A 16,625-nucleotide genomic window follows, 5' to 3' on the forward strand; every position below is an offset into this window, starting at 1 on the left:
AGATACTTAAGACTGTGAATCTCCCTCATGGTTGCCAGAAGGCTGCTTTTTAAATTCCACTGTTCAGGCTCCTGGAGAGGTTTTCTCATCTGTTTTACTTGGTTGCTGTGGACACAAGGGTTTGTCTCCTGATCTTACTGTTACACGAGTTGTAATTCAGGTTGTAATCTGATATTTGATCTTTAGTCATTATTTCTCTTGATCTTTAAATTGCCCCCCATCCGGGCGTCCCTTCAGGTGACCTCTGTGCCCTTTGACCTCTCCCTGTCCTTTGTCCTTTCTGAGCACTTACTTACTTTCTCACGCAGTAACATGGTCAAGGTTCTTGTGTTCCTTGCCTGCCCCACCCTGGAAGAGCAGAGTCCCAGTCTCCAAGGGGGAGGAGAGTGCTTAGAAGCCGGGGTCCAGGCCCTGGCACTCACTCTGGACAGTCAGAAGTTCAGCCCCGGCTCCGGGTCCCCTCCGGCACCCCCGGATCACTCCATCCTCCTTGCTTTCCTTCGCTGAGAAACTCGGCTCTGCTCCTGCCCTGCCCAGCCACCCCCACGCCCCTCCCAAGCACTGTCCTCACTGGGGTGGCTACAAAATGTTCACTGTTAACACTGACAGAAAAAAAGTTTGTATCAAAGCTTTATCAGAGCAATAAAGTGTTCTTCCTAAAACAGATTCGTGTGTTTAGTATTGACATTTTAATTGAGTCATTCCGAATGTAACAACTATATAATGAGTTCTAAATATAATTTGCTTCTGAATATAAAGCTGTGCTTTTTGGCAAGGATATAACTCTGTTTCATGGGAAAGTATGTGTGTGCGTCTGGATTATACGTGTGTCGATACTCAGCATCCATCTCTTGGATTTTAGAGCAGCACCAGGATCAACACTTTCAACTGGTCCAGGCTCCGAAAGCTCAGCTTCAAGAGGAAAAGGTTTCTCATCAAGCTCCACCCGGAGGTCCATGTGAGTGTCATCATGAGAACTCTTGAAGCTAAGGGAAGTTCCCTCTGCTCAGTTGTTAATGACTTGTATATCAATTCAGCATAACACACACGAGAACGTAAGGACAGGATTGCTGGCTGGGGCTGGGCTCTGGGGAGACCTGCCCAGGGCGGCCCGCCCGCAGGGTGGGCCGGCAGCCAGAGGTGGCTGAGCGGCCTGAGAGCGTCCGCGGCTGACGGGCTCCCGGGCCGCTGAGAACCGTAGCGTCACTGCAGCTGCTCCTCCTTTGGGTGCCAAGGCTGAGGTACAGAGTGTTTAGCTGTGGTCCGGAACCCGCAGCAAATCAGTCCAGCGTGAACGGAGGGTGTTTCCAGCGTTCTCCTGTGTCTGTCTCCGAAACTGACCCTTCGATAGTTCTAAATGAGGAAGCCTTGACTTTCAGAAAATGAATGTTCCTTTCTTTTGTCCATAAGTTAATAACTAAAATTTTCCATAAGTTAATAATTAAATATAAATTTACTGAAATTAGTAAAAAGGGACAAACGTAAATGTCTATACAGTCTGATGGGAGGAAAAATCCAATACTTGAGACAATTCTAAGATGTTCATGGTGTTACGTGCCCACAGTGCCAGGAAGCTGGGAGATGGCTCAGCCAGCCGCTATGGCAGGGGGCCTGGGGGCTGCAGCTCAGCCCCAGCCCGGAGCCGAGAGCCTGGGCCAGTCTGGGAGGGGCCGCCCCTAAGCTTCTCAGAGGCACTGGATTAGCAGGGGCTTTGTCAGACCAGGGTCACTGCGACCTGCAAGTGTGTTTATTTTGTGCAGAAAGTGTGGACAGATAGCTTAACTGTTTGTTATTCAAATATTTCTTCTAAGAATGAAAGAGAAGTATAAAGAATGCCAAGAACATGTACAAATGCAAGTAAAAGGCTAGTTTTTTTCTTCTATAAGTTAAAAAAAAATGTCTTTGGCAGTTATTCCACAGAGACAGGGAAATAAGAGAATTAGTGCAAAATTCTGAACTGTGTCTATTTCTACACCTGGCGAGGTTATGTTTTATATCGATTCCTAAACACTTAGATTTTTAGGATTAAATATAGGAGTTAAAGTATTGATATTGTACTCTTTTGTAAGGTAATTTTGTAATAAACATTACAATGTCCAAAAATGTGCATTGTTTTTGAGTTCAGTATAACATTTCTAGGAATTTATCCTAAGGAATAACCATGAGAGATAAGGCAGTAGTTTCTTCATGGTGATGTTTGTGAGCCTGAAAACCTTTGTGCCCTGCTCATCCAAAACACCCTCAGAAAACCCACAGGAAAGTGACTGAGTGACGACAGGTAAATGTGTCAGCCAGCACAAAAGGATGCCTTGGTTTCCTCTAACACGGGAAAAGGTTTCAAAGAGAAACTCCAAAATGTTAGCCCTTGTGATTTAGATGACGGAACTTCTCTGACATTTCTACAAAGAAATATACCACTATATTTTTCTCCTCTCAAATATAAATGGAACCAGAAGTCTACACAACTTTCAGAAAGAAAATCTTCCTAGTTTTTAACTTTGGAGTAGCCTGTCTTCCTAGATTTTCTTCCTGCTCTAGTTACTGGAACCTTTGCCTTTCACTCGTAGGGGCCCTACCAGGACACCCTGGAGTTCGTGTTGGGTAGCAGAGATGAATGTAAGAACTTCTGGAAGATCTGTGTGGAGCATCACACCTTTTTCAGACTCTTTGATCAGCCGAAGCCGAAAGCTAAAGCCGTCCTCTTCAGCAGAGGCTCCTCCTTCAGATACAGGTGGGCGGCCGCATCGCTGTTGGCCTTGTCGTGGCGCTGAGAACGCGAACGTCCAGTCAGGGCGAGGGTGGTTCATGGGCAGAGAACTCCGTGCGGGCTGCAGCCACGGAGCCACGGGGGACGCTCAGCACACAGAGTGGTGGGAAGAGGCCTGTGGACGGCTGTCTGCAACGCTGGTCCTGCTGCTAATGCAAAGCGCACTGTGTCAGCACATGTGTAAACTTAAGACAGAGGCTGGGCAAGTCTTACTTTTCCTTTGCTTCTGTGAAAAATTAGTGCTGTGTACAGCTGTTTATTCTTTCCTGTAAAATCTGAATTTTATTCGCAGTGGAAGAACTCAGAAACAACTTGCTGATTATGTCAAAGACGGTGGGATGAAGAGGGTTCCGTATGAAAGGTAAATTCTCGCATCTTCGTGACACAGTCTGGGTGTTTATGTCAGCGTTTTAGGCGCCCTAACGTTTGCTCGAGTAAAAGGCACTTCAGCTGCGTCAGTGTGTGTCTTGACACTTGAGTTCTGTTTCTTCTGTTTCATTTAAAGGTGATGGTTTGCGTTTTACTGTCATTTAAGTTGTTCAGATGCAGATGACACTTTTTGCTTCCAGTCTGCCTCACTCCACTCAGACATTGTGTTTTTATAGAGGATGGTTTTCATAGTATTAAACTTTGGATCTGAGAATTCATGTTGTTTCTGTGAGTGTGGATCTCTTCCTTAATTTCACCTCTTCTGGACATGTATTTTTGTTTGCATCCTTTTTTTCTGTCATCCTGCCATTTCTAGTTAGATGCCTCAGGGCGTGTTACAAACCCTTGGCCACATTTTCATGTGAGTCCTTCCTCACGGGTGCAGCACATGCTGCTTTAGAAACGGGGTCTGCACCCTAACGCTGTGTGCTCCAGGAGCTCCTCTGATGATGCGATTTTTATAAAAATGCACTGAAGATGAGAAAAAAAAAAAGCAGTGGGGTCAGGCAAGCGGGGCGTGGGGCTCACCGCCTGTCCTCTGTTTCCAGGAGACACAGCAAGACCCGGATGTCTCTCCGTGCCCTCAAAGTGGACTTGCCACGGCAGGTTAGTCCTTCTGCGTAAACGCACCCAATGTAGGCACCGTCCCCTTTTAGGGAATAGCCTGGCGTGGTTGCAACAGGAGTCCTAAAGTTAGTCTCACCATTTACATGGCAGTTCCAGTCCTGGGACCCTGTTTGCAGAAAGGAGTCCCGAGTGAAGAGGGAGCTTTGTGGGTGGACACATGTCACAGTGTTGCTTGTGACCCTAGAGACCCCAGCAACCGCCATCCGTGCTGGTCTGGGTGTGGCCACCTGTCAGGGGACTCAACAGCCACTAAGAATCTCGTTTCAGAAGCGTGGAGCCCGAGAGGGACATGTTCAGGAAGCAATAGCAGTGACACTGGCAGTTTGCACAGTGACCCGTGGAGAACCTTCTTCCTGATTTAAAAAGACAACTGGGTGCTCGAGGGACTAACCCTCACAGCAGCAAATGTTATCTCCCAGTGATCGGGCCCCAGGCAGTTTTTATCTTCTTGTGCTTCTCACCTGACTTGGTTTTCTGCAGTGGACACAGTGCTTTTTGTTGTCAGGAAAACAGCTGAGAAATACAACTTTTATTAAAGTGTGAAGTGATGATAATGCCAGCTTGTGGAGGGGTGGGGGGGCGGCGATTTGCTCAGTGAAGCTGTGTTCGCTCAGTGGACATTTTGCTATTACGTTAAAGGTAAAAAGCAAGAAGCAAATGTGTGCACCTGAGTGTTTGACATGACCACAGCTACTAAGTCAGGCGCACACAGGCCCCCACACACGTGCCACAGGTGACATGTGGCCGTGGTGCTGGACGCGAGGCTGGCGTCGCCGGCTCCGTGTCCCGGTCTGCCTCGCGGTCATCTCCCCCGCCTTCACGCTTGCCTGTTGACTGCCACATGCAAGCCTGTCTTTACATAGGCTCTTGCTCTTTTCATGTAATATTATTTCATAATTCTCTGTGTGCATCTGTGTAGTTTCATATTTATAATTTTTTATCGCTGCACAGCATTCATTTTTGTTGCAAGTTTATCATTTATACTCTAATAGTATTTACAGAGCTCCAGTTGGAGCTCATATATTAACACTTCTGTGTCCCCAATTTTTTTTTAACTGGGTTTTGAAATAAAAACATTGTCTGACTCTTCTGGGTATGTTTTCTATTTAGGAATCCCTTGTTAAATCTTTGAAATTAAAAGAACTCACCTTTGGATGCACCCATGCATCTCATCCCCTAGCAGCCCTAGTGGGTCAGGGGCACCTTGCTAGCTGTGAGGGGCGGCTCAGCCCATCTGCAGCCACCCAGCTCCAGGGGACGCCAGTGTCCAGAGACGTCCCAGGGAACTTCAGGGTGACCAGGTGCCAAGGAGACTCGGGACTTAGTGACAGAAGTGGCGTGGTACCAAGCACATAGAGAATAGTGGCGTCACAGGGGCCGTAAGCAGGCACTCCTGAGCCAACCTCAGACCGCATCTGCGTTCACAGAGCTTCGGTTCTGTTACTCATAGAGGTAGGGGCCTTGAGAGGAGCGCGTGGTAGGCTCGTCTGAGCCCAGCCAGCCACGCACCTCTCCAGCATGACCTGCCGTCTCACGCGCTCCTTCTTTCTTCTCATTCTGCCCCAGAGCCTCTCGTTCTCCGAGGGTGTGAGGACTCCTGTGACGCCATCGCCCACAGCTGCCTCCTTCTGCTCAGCCCCCGCGTCCCCTCCAGCTCCCCTGGGCCTGCGTGATTCCCAGGTTGGCGGCGGCAGCTCCGAGACAGGGCCCCCCGCGCCCGGCGCCTGGCGGCCAGCTGCAGAGAAGAGCTCCGTGGTCGCGGCCCAGCCCCCCCAGCCGCCTGCGCTCCAGCCTCACCAAGGTGTCGGCTTCGGTTGGGGCATGAGGAGCTGTGGCCCCCGCAGTCCTGAGGGGCTGAGCTGCCCCGCCTCAGGCCCAGATTCAGGGGGCGCGGGCAGGGGGCAGCCGGCTGTGGGGTGCAGTGACCGCGGTGAGGGACCCCTGACCGGGGGTTCCTCCTCCAGGGGGGTGCACCTGTGCAGCCCACTGGGCCGCGGGGGGGTCCCGGTTTTCACATTGACAAGCGCCCAGCTGCAGGTGTCCGAGGAGTTCATAGATGACGACCCTGCAGACATCTCCTTCTTTGCCGGGGGCTCAGAGGCTTTCTCCTTCCCCTACGGCAGCCTGGGCCCAGGCTCCAGCCCGTCCAGCCCTGAGGGTTCTTCCCCGGAGGTGGCCCCCGGGGACAGGGGGCACGGCTTTGTGTTTGAGGAGGGCAGCCTCGGCGACGCGCACCCCTCGGACACCTCGGAGCTGCTGGAGGTGAAGGCGCAGGCCAGCCTGATGCAGCGCCTGCTGAGCCCGTCCGACACCAGCTCACTCCGGAACAACCAGTCCGAGGCCAGCTCGCTGAGCAACGCGCCCCTGCCCAGCAGCCTGTCTGCACACACACCCGGCTCTGCGCCCCCGTCTGGGGCCAGCTCCATGGCCAACTTCCCCGCCTGCTCCGTGCGCTCCGAGGCCAGCTCGGCCTTCCAGTTCTCGGACATCGTGGACCAGTTAGAGCAGCTGAGCTACCCACCCACGACGGCCGAGGACTCGAGCAGCTCAGACACGGACTCGTGGGGCTCCGAGGCTGCAGTCCCCCTAGATGTGAGCCTGTTCTTCAGTAGCCCCTTTGTGCAGGCCAGGGCAGACAGAGTCATTTTCGATTTGCAGAATAACATGAAGAATCTGATTCCCGGAGAGCGAATTGACGAGAACATGCCCTGAGCGCTGCCGGGCTCCCTGCCGGGGCGACCCCCACCCGCCCGGGAGGCGAGGGCTCAGGTGGTAGGCTTTGGTGTAGGAAGCGATTTTGTGGTCACGGCTGGGTATTCTTCATCCCCCCGATTCTCTGACTGTTGCATTTTAAACGTCGAAAAATTAAAAGGTGCGCTTGTTACAGTGTTGAAGGCTGTGCAGCAGACTTAGGAAGGACGCGTGTCCCCAGCCAGCCCTCGGGGCCACTCCGTCTTTGCAGCTTTATTCTCCAGCGTGCGCGCTCATTCGGCTCAATCGTGCCTTTCAAGTGGTGCTGGTTTGGATTCGCGTTGGCCTTTAGTGGAACACGTGCCTTATACCTGTCGCTGCTTTTTAAGTTGAGACGCTGCCCAGGACTAATTAGGTTGTGGTTTTGTCTGATCTGACTGCGCAAGACCCTGAGGGAGCCCCCCGAGACCCAGGTCCTGGGGCGGGGGTGCTGCAGCCTTAGGGCCCAGGGTGCCTGGAGCTCGAGGAGTCACCTTCGTGACTCTGACCCCAGGGCCGCTGTGCCTGGGGGAGGCAGTGGGTTAGCCTGCGATGGAGACGGGGCCGTGTCCTCTCTGCCTGCCTCGGGGGGGGCACTCAGTGTTCGGTTCAGGGAAGGCAGAACCAGGCACAGCAGCCAGGGCTGACGGGGACCTGCTCCCTGTGGAGACCCGGCACCCGCGGCCTCGCTGAGCCGTGGGGGCTTCACCTTTGTGCGAACGCTGGCTCCTGCCTCGGGCCAGGCGTGTGCTGGACGCAGCTGCTCCGGCTCCGACAGAGCCCACCCCCGATGTGTGGTCTTGAGTTCCAGCAGGGCGTGTGCGGACAGGTGAGGGGGCCGCGCCCCACACCCCGAGGATGTGGCTGGCCACGGGGAGGGACCACGGCGTTGTTTGTCACTAGGTCCGTGGCCGAGTTTTATGCTCCTTTCCGGCTGCACCTGGTGGAGCAGCCATGTTTACAGGTCAGTTTTCTTCTGAAAGCCGAGTTCCCGCGTGGGCAGGGGCCTGTTGGCAGTGCCAGGAGGAGCTGCCCAGGTGTCTCTGCAGGTGTGGGCACCTTCCGGCGCTGGTGGCACCGGCAGCCTCCACTGACGTGTCGGTGCTTCGCCTGCACACTCCTGCCGGGAGTGTGGCCCTGACTCTGCTTCCGGGGACGCTCCCTTCCATCAGCTCTCACGCTGGCCAGGCCGGCTGCACAGAGGCGGGTGCCGTGCACCCACGTGCCTTCTCGTGTCACGGGAATCCCCGCAGCCCTTCTCCCAGGTAACCTGTGTTTCTAAGACTGTGGTTGGTAATGATCGAGCTGTGGGCAGTAAAAGCTGTGCGGACAGCCTGCTGTGAAAGCCCTTGGCTCTCCCCGCGGTTGTCTCGGCCAAGTCGTGGCGGTTTCCAGCGCAGACACGTCTCCTGATGCCGTGAGGGTGGCTGAGCGCCCGGCGGGCTACACTTCATCCTCCGGGCACTCGGGCCACAACCCTGCGGCACGACGCGGACACCAGGTCTGTGTCTGCAGGGCCCGCCCTGTTCACAGAGTCACCAAACCCACCTTAGAACGGGGAGGGACATGGCCAAGTCCCAGTGGTGCCCGACGCGGACATTCTCACGTCTATTCTCAAGGCTATGGAGGGGCGCGGGGGCCGTGCCAGCCTCGTCCCGGGCCAGAGCTCCTGCCTGCCAGCTGCATCCCCTGGTGCCGCCTTTTGCATGAATGTGTCATGTCCCCAGTAGTGAGGAGGAAAGGGCTGGTGTTTCCCTGTGAATCTGAACTTGCTTATTCTTTAAAGACATGTTGACATTGCCTGGCTTGTGGTTCTTAAAAGTTTGTTTCCCGTTGAAATTGTCATTTATGCATTTGCAGATATGTACTGACTCAGAAATCTTTTGTTTACTCAATAAAATAAGGGCGCGTTTGCTACAGATCTTAGTGCCTTTTTAGCTTCCTCTCCTCTGCTCACCTGTGGTTTGATTTACCTGCACTGAAGGTCGTCTCGTGTGCCGACCCCACCCCTGAAGCAGCCCGTGTTGCCTCCAGTCCCACCGATGTCTGTCCATCTGTGACTGCAGGCAGCCAGCCCCACGGTGCCCTTGGACTGTCTCACTGTGGCCGTGGGGGGTGATTCCCTACAGTAGGCCGGCGGGGGAGCCTCTCGCCTTCCTGAGCAGCCCCGCTCGGGCCTGTGTGGCCCCTGTGATCAGCACATGAGGGCAGTGCAGGGAGCCAGCGGGCTGCTGCTCGGGGCCCGCACGAGCCTCCATGCTGGGGAGGAAACACATGGTCCTCGGGCACAGAAGACGTGCTATTGGCATCTTCTGAAAACGAGGCCGTTATTGCCTCCCCGCAGTCAGCTAGACGCCCCCCCCACAATATGATCCTTGGACCAGAGTGAGGCAGCTGCTCAGATTCTGGGCCCCCGTTGGGCGCCAAGAGCTCTCTGCGCCTCCAGGAGCTGCCCCCCTCTCCAGCCTCTGGCATCACAGGCAGCGGATCCCGGGGGCCGGCTGAGGAGAGTGCCCAGTAAGGTGGGCCTTGGGGAGGGGCGCCTCTCTCTGGTGTCTGGGGGGCACCTGGCACCCAGTGTGGTGGGCTTGGGGGGGCACTGGGCAGCTCTGGACCAGCCCCTGTGGGCCCACACTCCCCGGGAGCCTGTGGTGGGCAGTCTTGGCCTTCGGAGGAGAGGACAGTGGATCACGGGGGCATGGGTCCCTCCCGTGACTCCGGCCCTATCCCTGACTGGTGCCTCTGTGCTGGCGCCCCCAGGGGTGAGCCTGGTCAGTCCCCAGGGCAAGCGGTCAGGAGCGTAAAAGCCGTGTGGCCTTGCTCTCCAGGAGCGTCCACTCAGGCCGCATCTCCCTCTCCAGGAGCGTCCACTCAGGCCGCACCTCCCTCTCCAGGAGCGTCCACTCAGGCCGCACCTCCCTCCCCATGAATGTCCCTGCAGATCGCCTACTGTATGGGAGTGCTTTCTTTCGGGGACCTTGCCTCCAGCGCTCCAGTGGTCCAGAGAATCATTAAGTCACAGCTTCTCAAGCTTCAGACAGAAGGTGTCATTTATTAGAGCCTGCTCCCTGGGCCAGCTGGAGTGTCCCACAGAGAAGACCCCGGACAGTCAGCCCAGAGTGGGACTGAGCTGTGGGTTGGGGTGCTCGCTTCCCTCAACAAGGAAAGAGTCGTGTTTACTTAGAAGGAAACTCCGGGAGACGCCCCGGGCATGCCGTGCACGTAGACATCACCCCTGAGTATCGGGGCCACGGGCAGACTGCGGTGTCAGCCTCGGGAGAAGGACGGACACAGAGCAGGAGGAGGGGGAGCTGGCGCTTGGACCCCTCAGAGCAGCTTTTACTTTATGAGCCGATTTTGAGCGAAAGTGACTCTCAACACCCTGAGCCAGACGTGGAGCCAGGCCTGGCTTCCGCCAGCTCCCAGGGTCGTTTCCCTGGATTGTGGGGAGATCGGCACTCCCCTTCTCTTCTGGGAGGAGTGGTCACCATTCTGGCCACTGAGGCGCAGCTGCTGCTTGCTCCCTCCACCATCTTAACCTTCAGACTCGACCTTGACTTTTCCACACCGGAGCTGACTCTTGTTCCACTATTAGGCACCAGGTTTCAAGACAATTTAATTACCGGGTTTTGAAGGAGAGAATTGAAAGCTATGAGGTGAAAGTAGCTGAGCTTCCCGTCTAAATGTGACATTTCTCTTTTGTCACCTGGTCAGACGGTCAGGAGAAGGTTCCAGGAGAGGACGACTGCGCTTCTCAAAACGGCGTTGACACTGTAAGAGGATTCTTAGGGACGACTGGAAACAGAGTCCACAGAGAAAACTCTCTTCCAGAGTGGCTTCCTGCTGACCATTTTAAATGAAAGCTTACATTTTCAGTGGTTTTTTGAAGACACTCAGGCCTTGGCCCTGCAGCTTTGAGAGCAGAGCCTGTCGGGACCTCTGGGTGGGCAGCAGCTGTCCGCCCACTCCAGTCATTTGCTTTTGGACCCTGTCATGACATGCCATTTGCAGACGTGGCCCGTCTGCAGGATCTGGGGGGGGGTCCCCGAGACTGCAGGGGGACAGGAGCACACCCCGTGCATGAGCAGTTGGTCCTGGAGCAGGACTCCCGTCACTCAGCTGCATGTTCCAGCCTGGCAGCTTTCCAGTACAGGACCTTGCACACAGGAGTTGGCATGTACAGGTGTTTAAGATTCTTTACCATGTCAGTTAGGGCCACACACACTCTGTGGAACCTAAAACGTGACGTTTAGCACCTTAAAAATGCTTGAGCCGCCCATCTGCCTGTTAGCCTGTATACTAATGCAGGTCGTCTGCGTGGACAGGACTTTCTACGGTCATGTCATCACAGGGTCCAGAGCAGTGTTCACACACCCCAGGCCCTCCTGGAAATGGCTGGCAGAGCCAGAGCCCCACACGGGGATGCCAAGACAGGGACAGTGACCCACACACTCCAGAGCCTCGAGTGTGGGTGGTTACACGTTTCCTGCCACGTGCCTGAGAGCAGCTCCCCACAGATGTATTCAGCTCATTTCCTGGCATCTGAGTTGACAAAACGGATGTAGGTAGGACCTGCAACGTTTTACTGCAGCTGACAGATTTAATAGAAATAAATGTCCAATGCCAGGTTGTGATGCCTGTTAGTCTGGTCACTAGAGGATGAGCTGGCAGTTTTTGCAGGATAGCAAGTACAGCGTTGCCGGGTAGTTACAGGGCTGGCTCCAGGACCCCGAGAGAGCACGCCCCCTGCAGGAAGGGCCCTCCTGAGGAAAGGCGTGGTGTTCACACACGGCCCACCCGCGCGCCCAGACACTGTAAACCCTCTCTCCATGGAGCACAGCGCCCGCTGCACTAACAGTGCCCTGAGCAGGTGTAAACAGCGTAGACGTCTGCCCGGGCAGCACATTCACAAGTGTGAATTCTTCCCCCGAATAAACTCAGTCCTCGCTGATTGAACCCTCAGATGTGGAGCCCACAGATACCAGGGCGGCCATGCCCACAGCGACAATACCAGATGGTGGCTCTAACCACTTGCAGAAGCCAAACGGTTGATTCCAAACGAGCCGCCCGCCCTGAGCTGCCATCGCCCGCCTGTCAGCCCCCCACCAGGCCCACTCCTGCCCACCCCGGCCCATCTGTAGGAGGCTTCAGTGCCACCACCAGCTCCTCACCTGTCACCTTCTGCTGTTTAAAAATACAGTCTTTGTGCGAGACTGTTGGTAAACGGCACTACAAGCTTCCTGTGGGCGGCCCCTCATGGAGGAGGGCTGCGTGGGGCGGGAGGATGCTGGGCCGCCCCGTGGACGTGCTCTCAGGACCAGTGAGCGTGAGCGTTGGCCCTCACTCAGGGAGCGGCAGGCCTGGGGAGAACCAGCATTCCCCTTGTGAGCACGCTTTTTGGTTTTCTTTTTGATTGAAGAACGGTTGCTTCGCAGTGTTTTGTTGGTCTCTGCCGTACGAGAACGTGAATCAGCAGTCGGTGTTCATGCGTCCCCTCCTTCTCGAGCCTCCGTTTCTATACTCTCTTCTGAATTTTCAGTGGGTCACGGTGTCTTGTCATACGGTTCCAGGCTAAGGAGGGACAGAAGGGACTCTGGAGTGTGATCCTCACAGCTCATCTGCGGAGTGAGCCTCTCCTCCGGTCGAAGCAGCTGTGTTTGGGCAGAGGTGACCTCGTGGGCTTGGTGTCGTGGGAGGGGACATGGGGGAAGTCACATTATTTTAAGGTGGTTTAGCCGATTTTAAACGTGTAACAGAAGCAGATTTTAATAAACTTATTCTAACCATTTCTGTTCTTACATTGTCCGGGTTTTCTGATGTCAGTGAACATTTGTCCGTGTCTGAAATCGGTGTGGTGTGAGAAGCCCAGAGGTCAGCTCTGCCATCCGGCCTGGGGAGCCTGTCCCCCGAAGTCCTGGGTGGGGTCCCGGCTCCTGCTCCCCAGGGCTCTGAGCTTGTCAATGTGAAACCGGGCCACCTCCACCTCAGGCTGCTGGGAGGAGGGGCGCGCTGCGGGGCTGCGCTGTGGGAGCTCTCTGCACCCGCCTCCTGCACACACCTCCTGCACACTGCACTTGTTAGGCTATCCTAGGTTGCTTTCAATCACCAGTTAAATATCTTCTCTGAAACCCCTGCTTTCAGGTAACTCAAATTTGGCATTTAATAGTTACTAATTTCTCATAGTAAAAGATTAATAAACCTTTGAGGATTTTTTTAAATAGGTAAGATAATTTTGTATTACAAAATGTTGGAGGAAATAGAACGGGGTCAAAACTTGGCCGCAATCTAGTCAAGAGCAAACATTACTTGAAGAAGGGAAAAAACTGAGTGTTTCTTCTGCTTTTGTGGTGTATTCTAGAACACCAGATTAAAGTGCTTGTTAATGAACAATTCAGGGGTGTAGAAAACTGTACGGTAACTCCATGTGACGCAGCATTCTGGTGCAGGGTTAGTGAATTGGCCTCAGCACACCTGTCCTCCTCCTCGCGCACCTGCAGTGCCCTCCCCGCTCTGTGGCGGCCGATCTCCCAGGACCCCGAGCCCCGGGCCAGGCCGCCCTGGAGGCTCCCTGGGGAAGCGGGGTCACATTGAGCCACGCCTGCCGCCGCGGCCCCCAGAAGGGCCTGGTGGCGGTGCCGCCCCTTGGGTCCTCTCTTCCTCATCGCCCCCCATCACCCGTTCACTTCCAGGCCTTTCAGCGGAGAGTCCTCTGCCTTCTCCCTCCACCCAGAGGAGCCCGCCGGGCCTGAGCCCCTTGGGCCCAGCAGCGCAGGGCCTCAGCCCCCTCCTGGGCCCCGTCCTCAGTGATGCTGCTGGAACCGGGATGGACAACCGGGAGGAGCCGAGACGCAAGGTGGGCGCCCCCGGGGGGCTTGCTGCTGGGAAGTGAGGGCAGGGGGGGGCGGGTGCCCCAGTCTTGAGACCCTCGCCTCACCTCTGGGGGCTACCGCCACGATGGGCCTCCCCGCTGCTGTCACGGGTCTTGGCATCCGTCGGTTCTGCATGTGGGGCTGGATCCCGGAGACCTCAGCCTCGCCGCTCCCTGAACTGCTGGCTTCAGTTTAATGGTGGAGGAGCTGGGAGGGGCCGGGGGGTCAGGGGAGCAGGGACTGGCGGCCGAGGTGGTCCTGGAGGGGCATCCTGGGGCTGGGCATGTGGCGGAAGGTGAGGCCCCCACCTGCAGGTTCAGTGTCGGGCAGGAGCGAGGTTGGCAGGCAGAGAGCTGGGCACCAAGGAGAGACGCCGCTTGCGAGCGAGGCCGTGGCCTAAAGCAGGGGCACCCCAGCCTTGGGACCCCCAAGCTGTTGGCAGGGAGCCCCAGTTTCCCTGATGACTCCCTTGGCAGGGCTGGGGCTGCCTCCATGTTCCTCAGCCCCATGGTGGAGCACAGGGTCTGGGAGCCTTGGCATCCACCGGCCTGGCCTTGGGCTCTGCATCAGTGTCTGGCTGCCCAGCTTGGGGGTAGGGGTGGAGGTGGGGAGCTGCCCAGCCCTCTCCCGCAGCCCAGTACCAGCTTGCTGCCTGAAACCCCTTCCCTACCAGCGTCTCCCACTAACTGTGCGAGAACTGGTGAGGCCCCACGGTACTAGGACAGCCTGGAACGGCGCTAGTGCTCCCTCTCTAACGGGTGCTCCTCTGCCTATTGGCGGGCTCCCCTCAGGCTCTGTGGGAATAAAGCCTGGCCCCTCCCTCTGCCCTGACCTGGGCCCTGACCTTAGGGGTGTAGCTGGCAGAGCAGCCAATGTTTTGCTTTCTCCCCACTGAGTTTCCTAGAAGCTGCCCTTTGATCTGGAAATCCGGGGCTGGCCCTGGTTCCCCAGACTGGCGTCAATGAGCCGCTGCTGACCGCCCCGCTGCTGGCAGCCCCTCGTCAGTAACTGGTGACGCCTGCTGTGTGGCTGTGACCTTGGCAGCGATGCTGCCGTGGTTGTTTCCGGGCACCTCCACCTCCCAGCGGCACTCCCTCCTGGACGGGGCTTTTCCCTCCAGGCTTTCTCGTCCTGACTCGCTGCCCGCAGAGGAGCTGGTCTCAGGCCCCAGGGAGAAGCCCTGGCCCCCAGCCTCCCTTTCCCAGCACGCCTCAGACCCCACCACGCTTCATTTCCCCAAGCTGATCGCCTGCAGCCTTGGACTCTCACCCTTCCCACACTCTTTCACCTCCTCCACCCGCCTGGGCCCAACCTCCAGGATGTGTGGGGCCACCCCCCTCACCCTGACTCACCTCCCTTGCACCTCCTGAGCAGCCCCAGCCCCCAGACTCACCCTGGGGCCAGCACACCATCATGTGCTCAGATAAGCCCCCAAAGACCCTGCCTTCCTGCCGGCGACCACTTCTCTCGCCTCGTACCCGCCCCCATCCTTGGCCCCTGAGCTGGCCCCGACCGCCCACCCTCCACCCCACCTGCTCGCCGTCATGTGCACTTTGCTGCCCGGAGGGGTCACGTCCTCAGTAGCTAGAGTTGCTTCCTACCTGTTTCCTCCTGAGAGGCTGTCCGCTCAAGGGCAGGAACCTCTGCGCTTGGCACGTCGCAGGTACCTGTTGCCACAGTTGACACGGGAGGGTCGGCCCCAAGTCTTCCACCTGGTGGAGGAGCAGAGGGTGAGCGTGCAGAAAGAGTAGGACCGGGCCAGCGCCAGGTGGGAAAGCATGGAGGAGGGGCCATCAAGCAGACCTTGACTTGCTCGGGGTGGGGTGCAGCCCTGCCCTTCCCGCTCCGGAGGGCTCTGTCGCCGTGGACTTGCCCCTGCATGTTTATTTGATCCACTTTACTGTAATGTTTGCTTTATTGTGGCAGTCTGGAACCCAACCCACAGTTTCTCTGAGGTGTGCCTATATTTGTGTGTTAACCAGCTGCAGTCCTGGGAGTGATATCGGAATAATAATTTCATCACAAAATGAGTAATTAGTTTAAGTGTTTGCTGCTGTTTAAGCAGCAATTATTTTCTCAAAAAGAATAAAATATGAGAAAAACATCTGAGGGAGATAAAACTGGGCTTATATTTTTACTCAGAAGTGACTCAGGAATTACATGTGAAGATCACACAACAGTGTTAACTTCAGCAGAAGACATGCCGTGTTAGGACGTCGGTGACATGCCCGGCAGACATACACTCACACTGTCTGCGCTTTTTGCAGTGCGTGCCTGCGGACGAGGCATATTTCATAGCAAAGGAGATTCTCGCCACAGAACGAACATACCTGAAGGATTTAGAAGTTATTACCGTGGTATGAAACCTAAATCCTTTGTTTTGATTTTCTGACTACTTAAATCTAGGTCAGAGACAGAATCCCTCCTGATAAACTGCTCTTAGCCGTCATGAAATCTGTGTATGGATGTCTATGTTTGTGAAGTGTGTGAGGTGTGAAAGTTACTCAGTTGTGTCCGACTCTTTGTGACCCCATGGACTATACAGTCCACGGAATTCTCCAGACCAAAATACTGGAGTGGGTAGCTGTTCCCTTCTCCAAGGGATCTTCCCAACCCAGGGATCGAACCCAGGTCTCCCACATTGCAAGTGGATTCTTTACCAGCTGAGCCATATATGTTCTGTTAAATATATTTGGCTTAAAACATGTCTAATCAGATCAGTACTGGGTCCAATTTTTGTAAACCTGGCAACATATTCCTTTGAAGCTTTTCATCCAGAATTGTTTTCCTATATTGTGAAAACTGGGTGATCAGCCTAGAGGTTGGCTGTAGCACTGATCTGAGCTGTCCTTGTGGAGGCTCTGTGGTCAGTGCTGCATTTCCTAAGGTGTGAGTTTCCTGGGTCACCCTGAGCTCTTCCGGCAGTGGTTCCGGAGCGCGGTGGTCAAGGAGGACGCCATGCCTACAGACCTGATGACCTTGCTCTTCTCCAACATTGACCCCATCTACGAGTTCCACAGAGGCTTCCTTCGTGAGGTGGAGCAGAGGCTGGCGCTCTGGTAATGCCCTGCACACCCCCCACCCCCCTCCTCTGGCACCTCCACCATCACTGCTCTCAGGAGCTTTCCAGCTTCGGGAAGTATTTCATAGGAGTCATTATTTCATTGAAACAGATGTCAGTAGAATCATAAGTTGCTTTCATT

At 55.4% G+C, this 16,625-nt stretch overlaps 1 protein-coding gene across 7 annotated transcripts in view; it reads left to right on the forward strand.

Moving 5' to 3' along the window:
- FARP2 (FERM, ARH/RhoGEF and pleckstrin domain protein 2) overlaps positions 1-16,625 on the forward strand; it is a 94,953-nt gene that overhangs the window by 61,575 nt on the left and 16,753 nt on the right. For all 7 annotated transcript variants that reach the window (XM_061122676.1, XM_061122678.1, XM_061122677.1 and 4 more), the window contains 8 exons: positions 863-958; positions 2,568-2,731; positions 3,060-3,128; positions 3,745-3,802; positions 5,390-5,624; positions 13,243-13,406; positions 15,690-15,779; positions 16,348-16,481. In XM_061122676.1, coding sequence (XP_060978659.1) covers positions 863-958; positions 2,568-2,731; positions 3,060-3,128; positions 3,745-3,802; positions 5,390-5,624; positions 13,243-13,406; positions 15,690-15,779; positions 16,348-16,481 — 1,010 coding nt within the window. The remainder of the gene's footprint in view (positions 1-862; positions 959-2,567; positions 2,732-3,059; positions 3,129-3,744; positions 3,803-5,389; positions 5,625-13,242; positions 13,407-15,689; positions 15,780-16,347; positions 16,482-16,625) is intronic.

This window comes from Dama dama, chromosome 20, assembly GCF_033118175.1.
Source record: "Dama dama isolate Ldn47 chromosome 20, ASM3311817v1, whole genome shotgun sequence".
Taxonomy (NCBI): domain Eukaryota; kingdom Metazoa; phylum Chordata; class Mammalia; order Artiodactyla; family Cervidae; genus Dama; species Dama dama.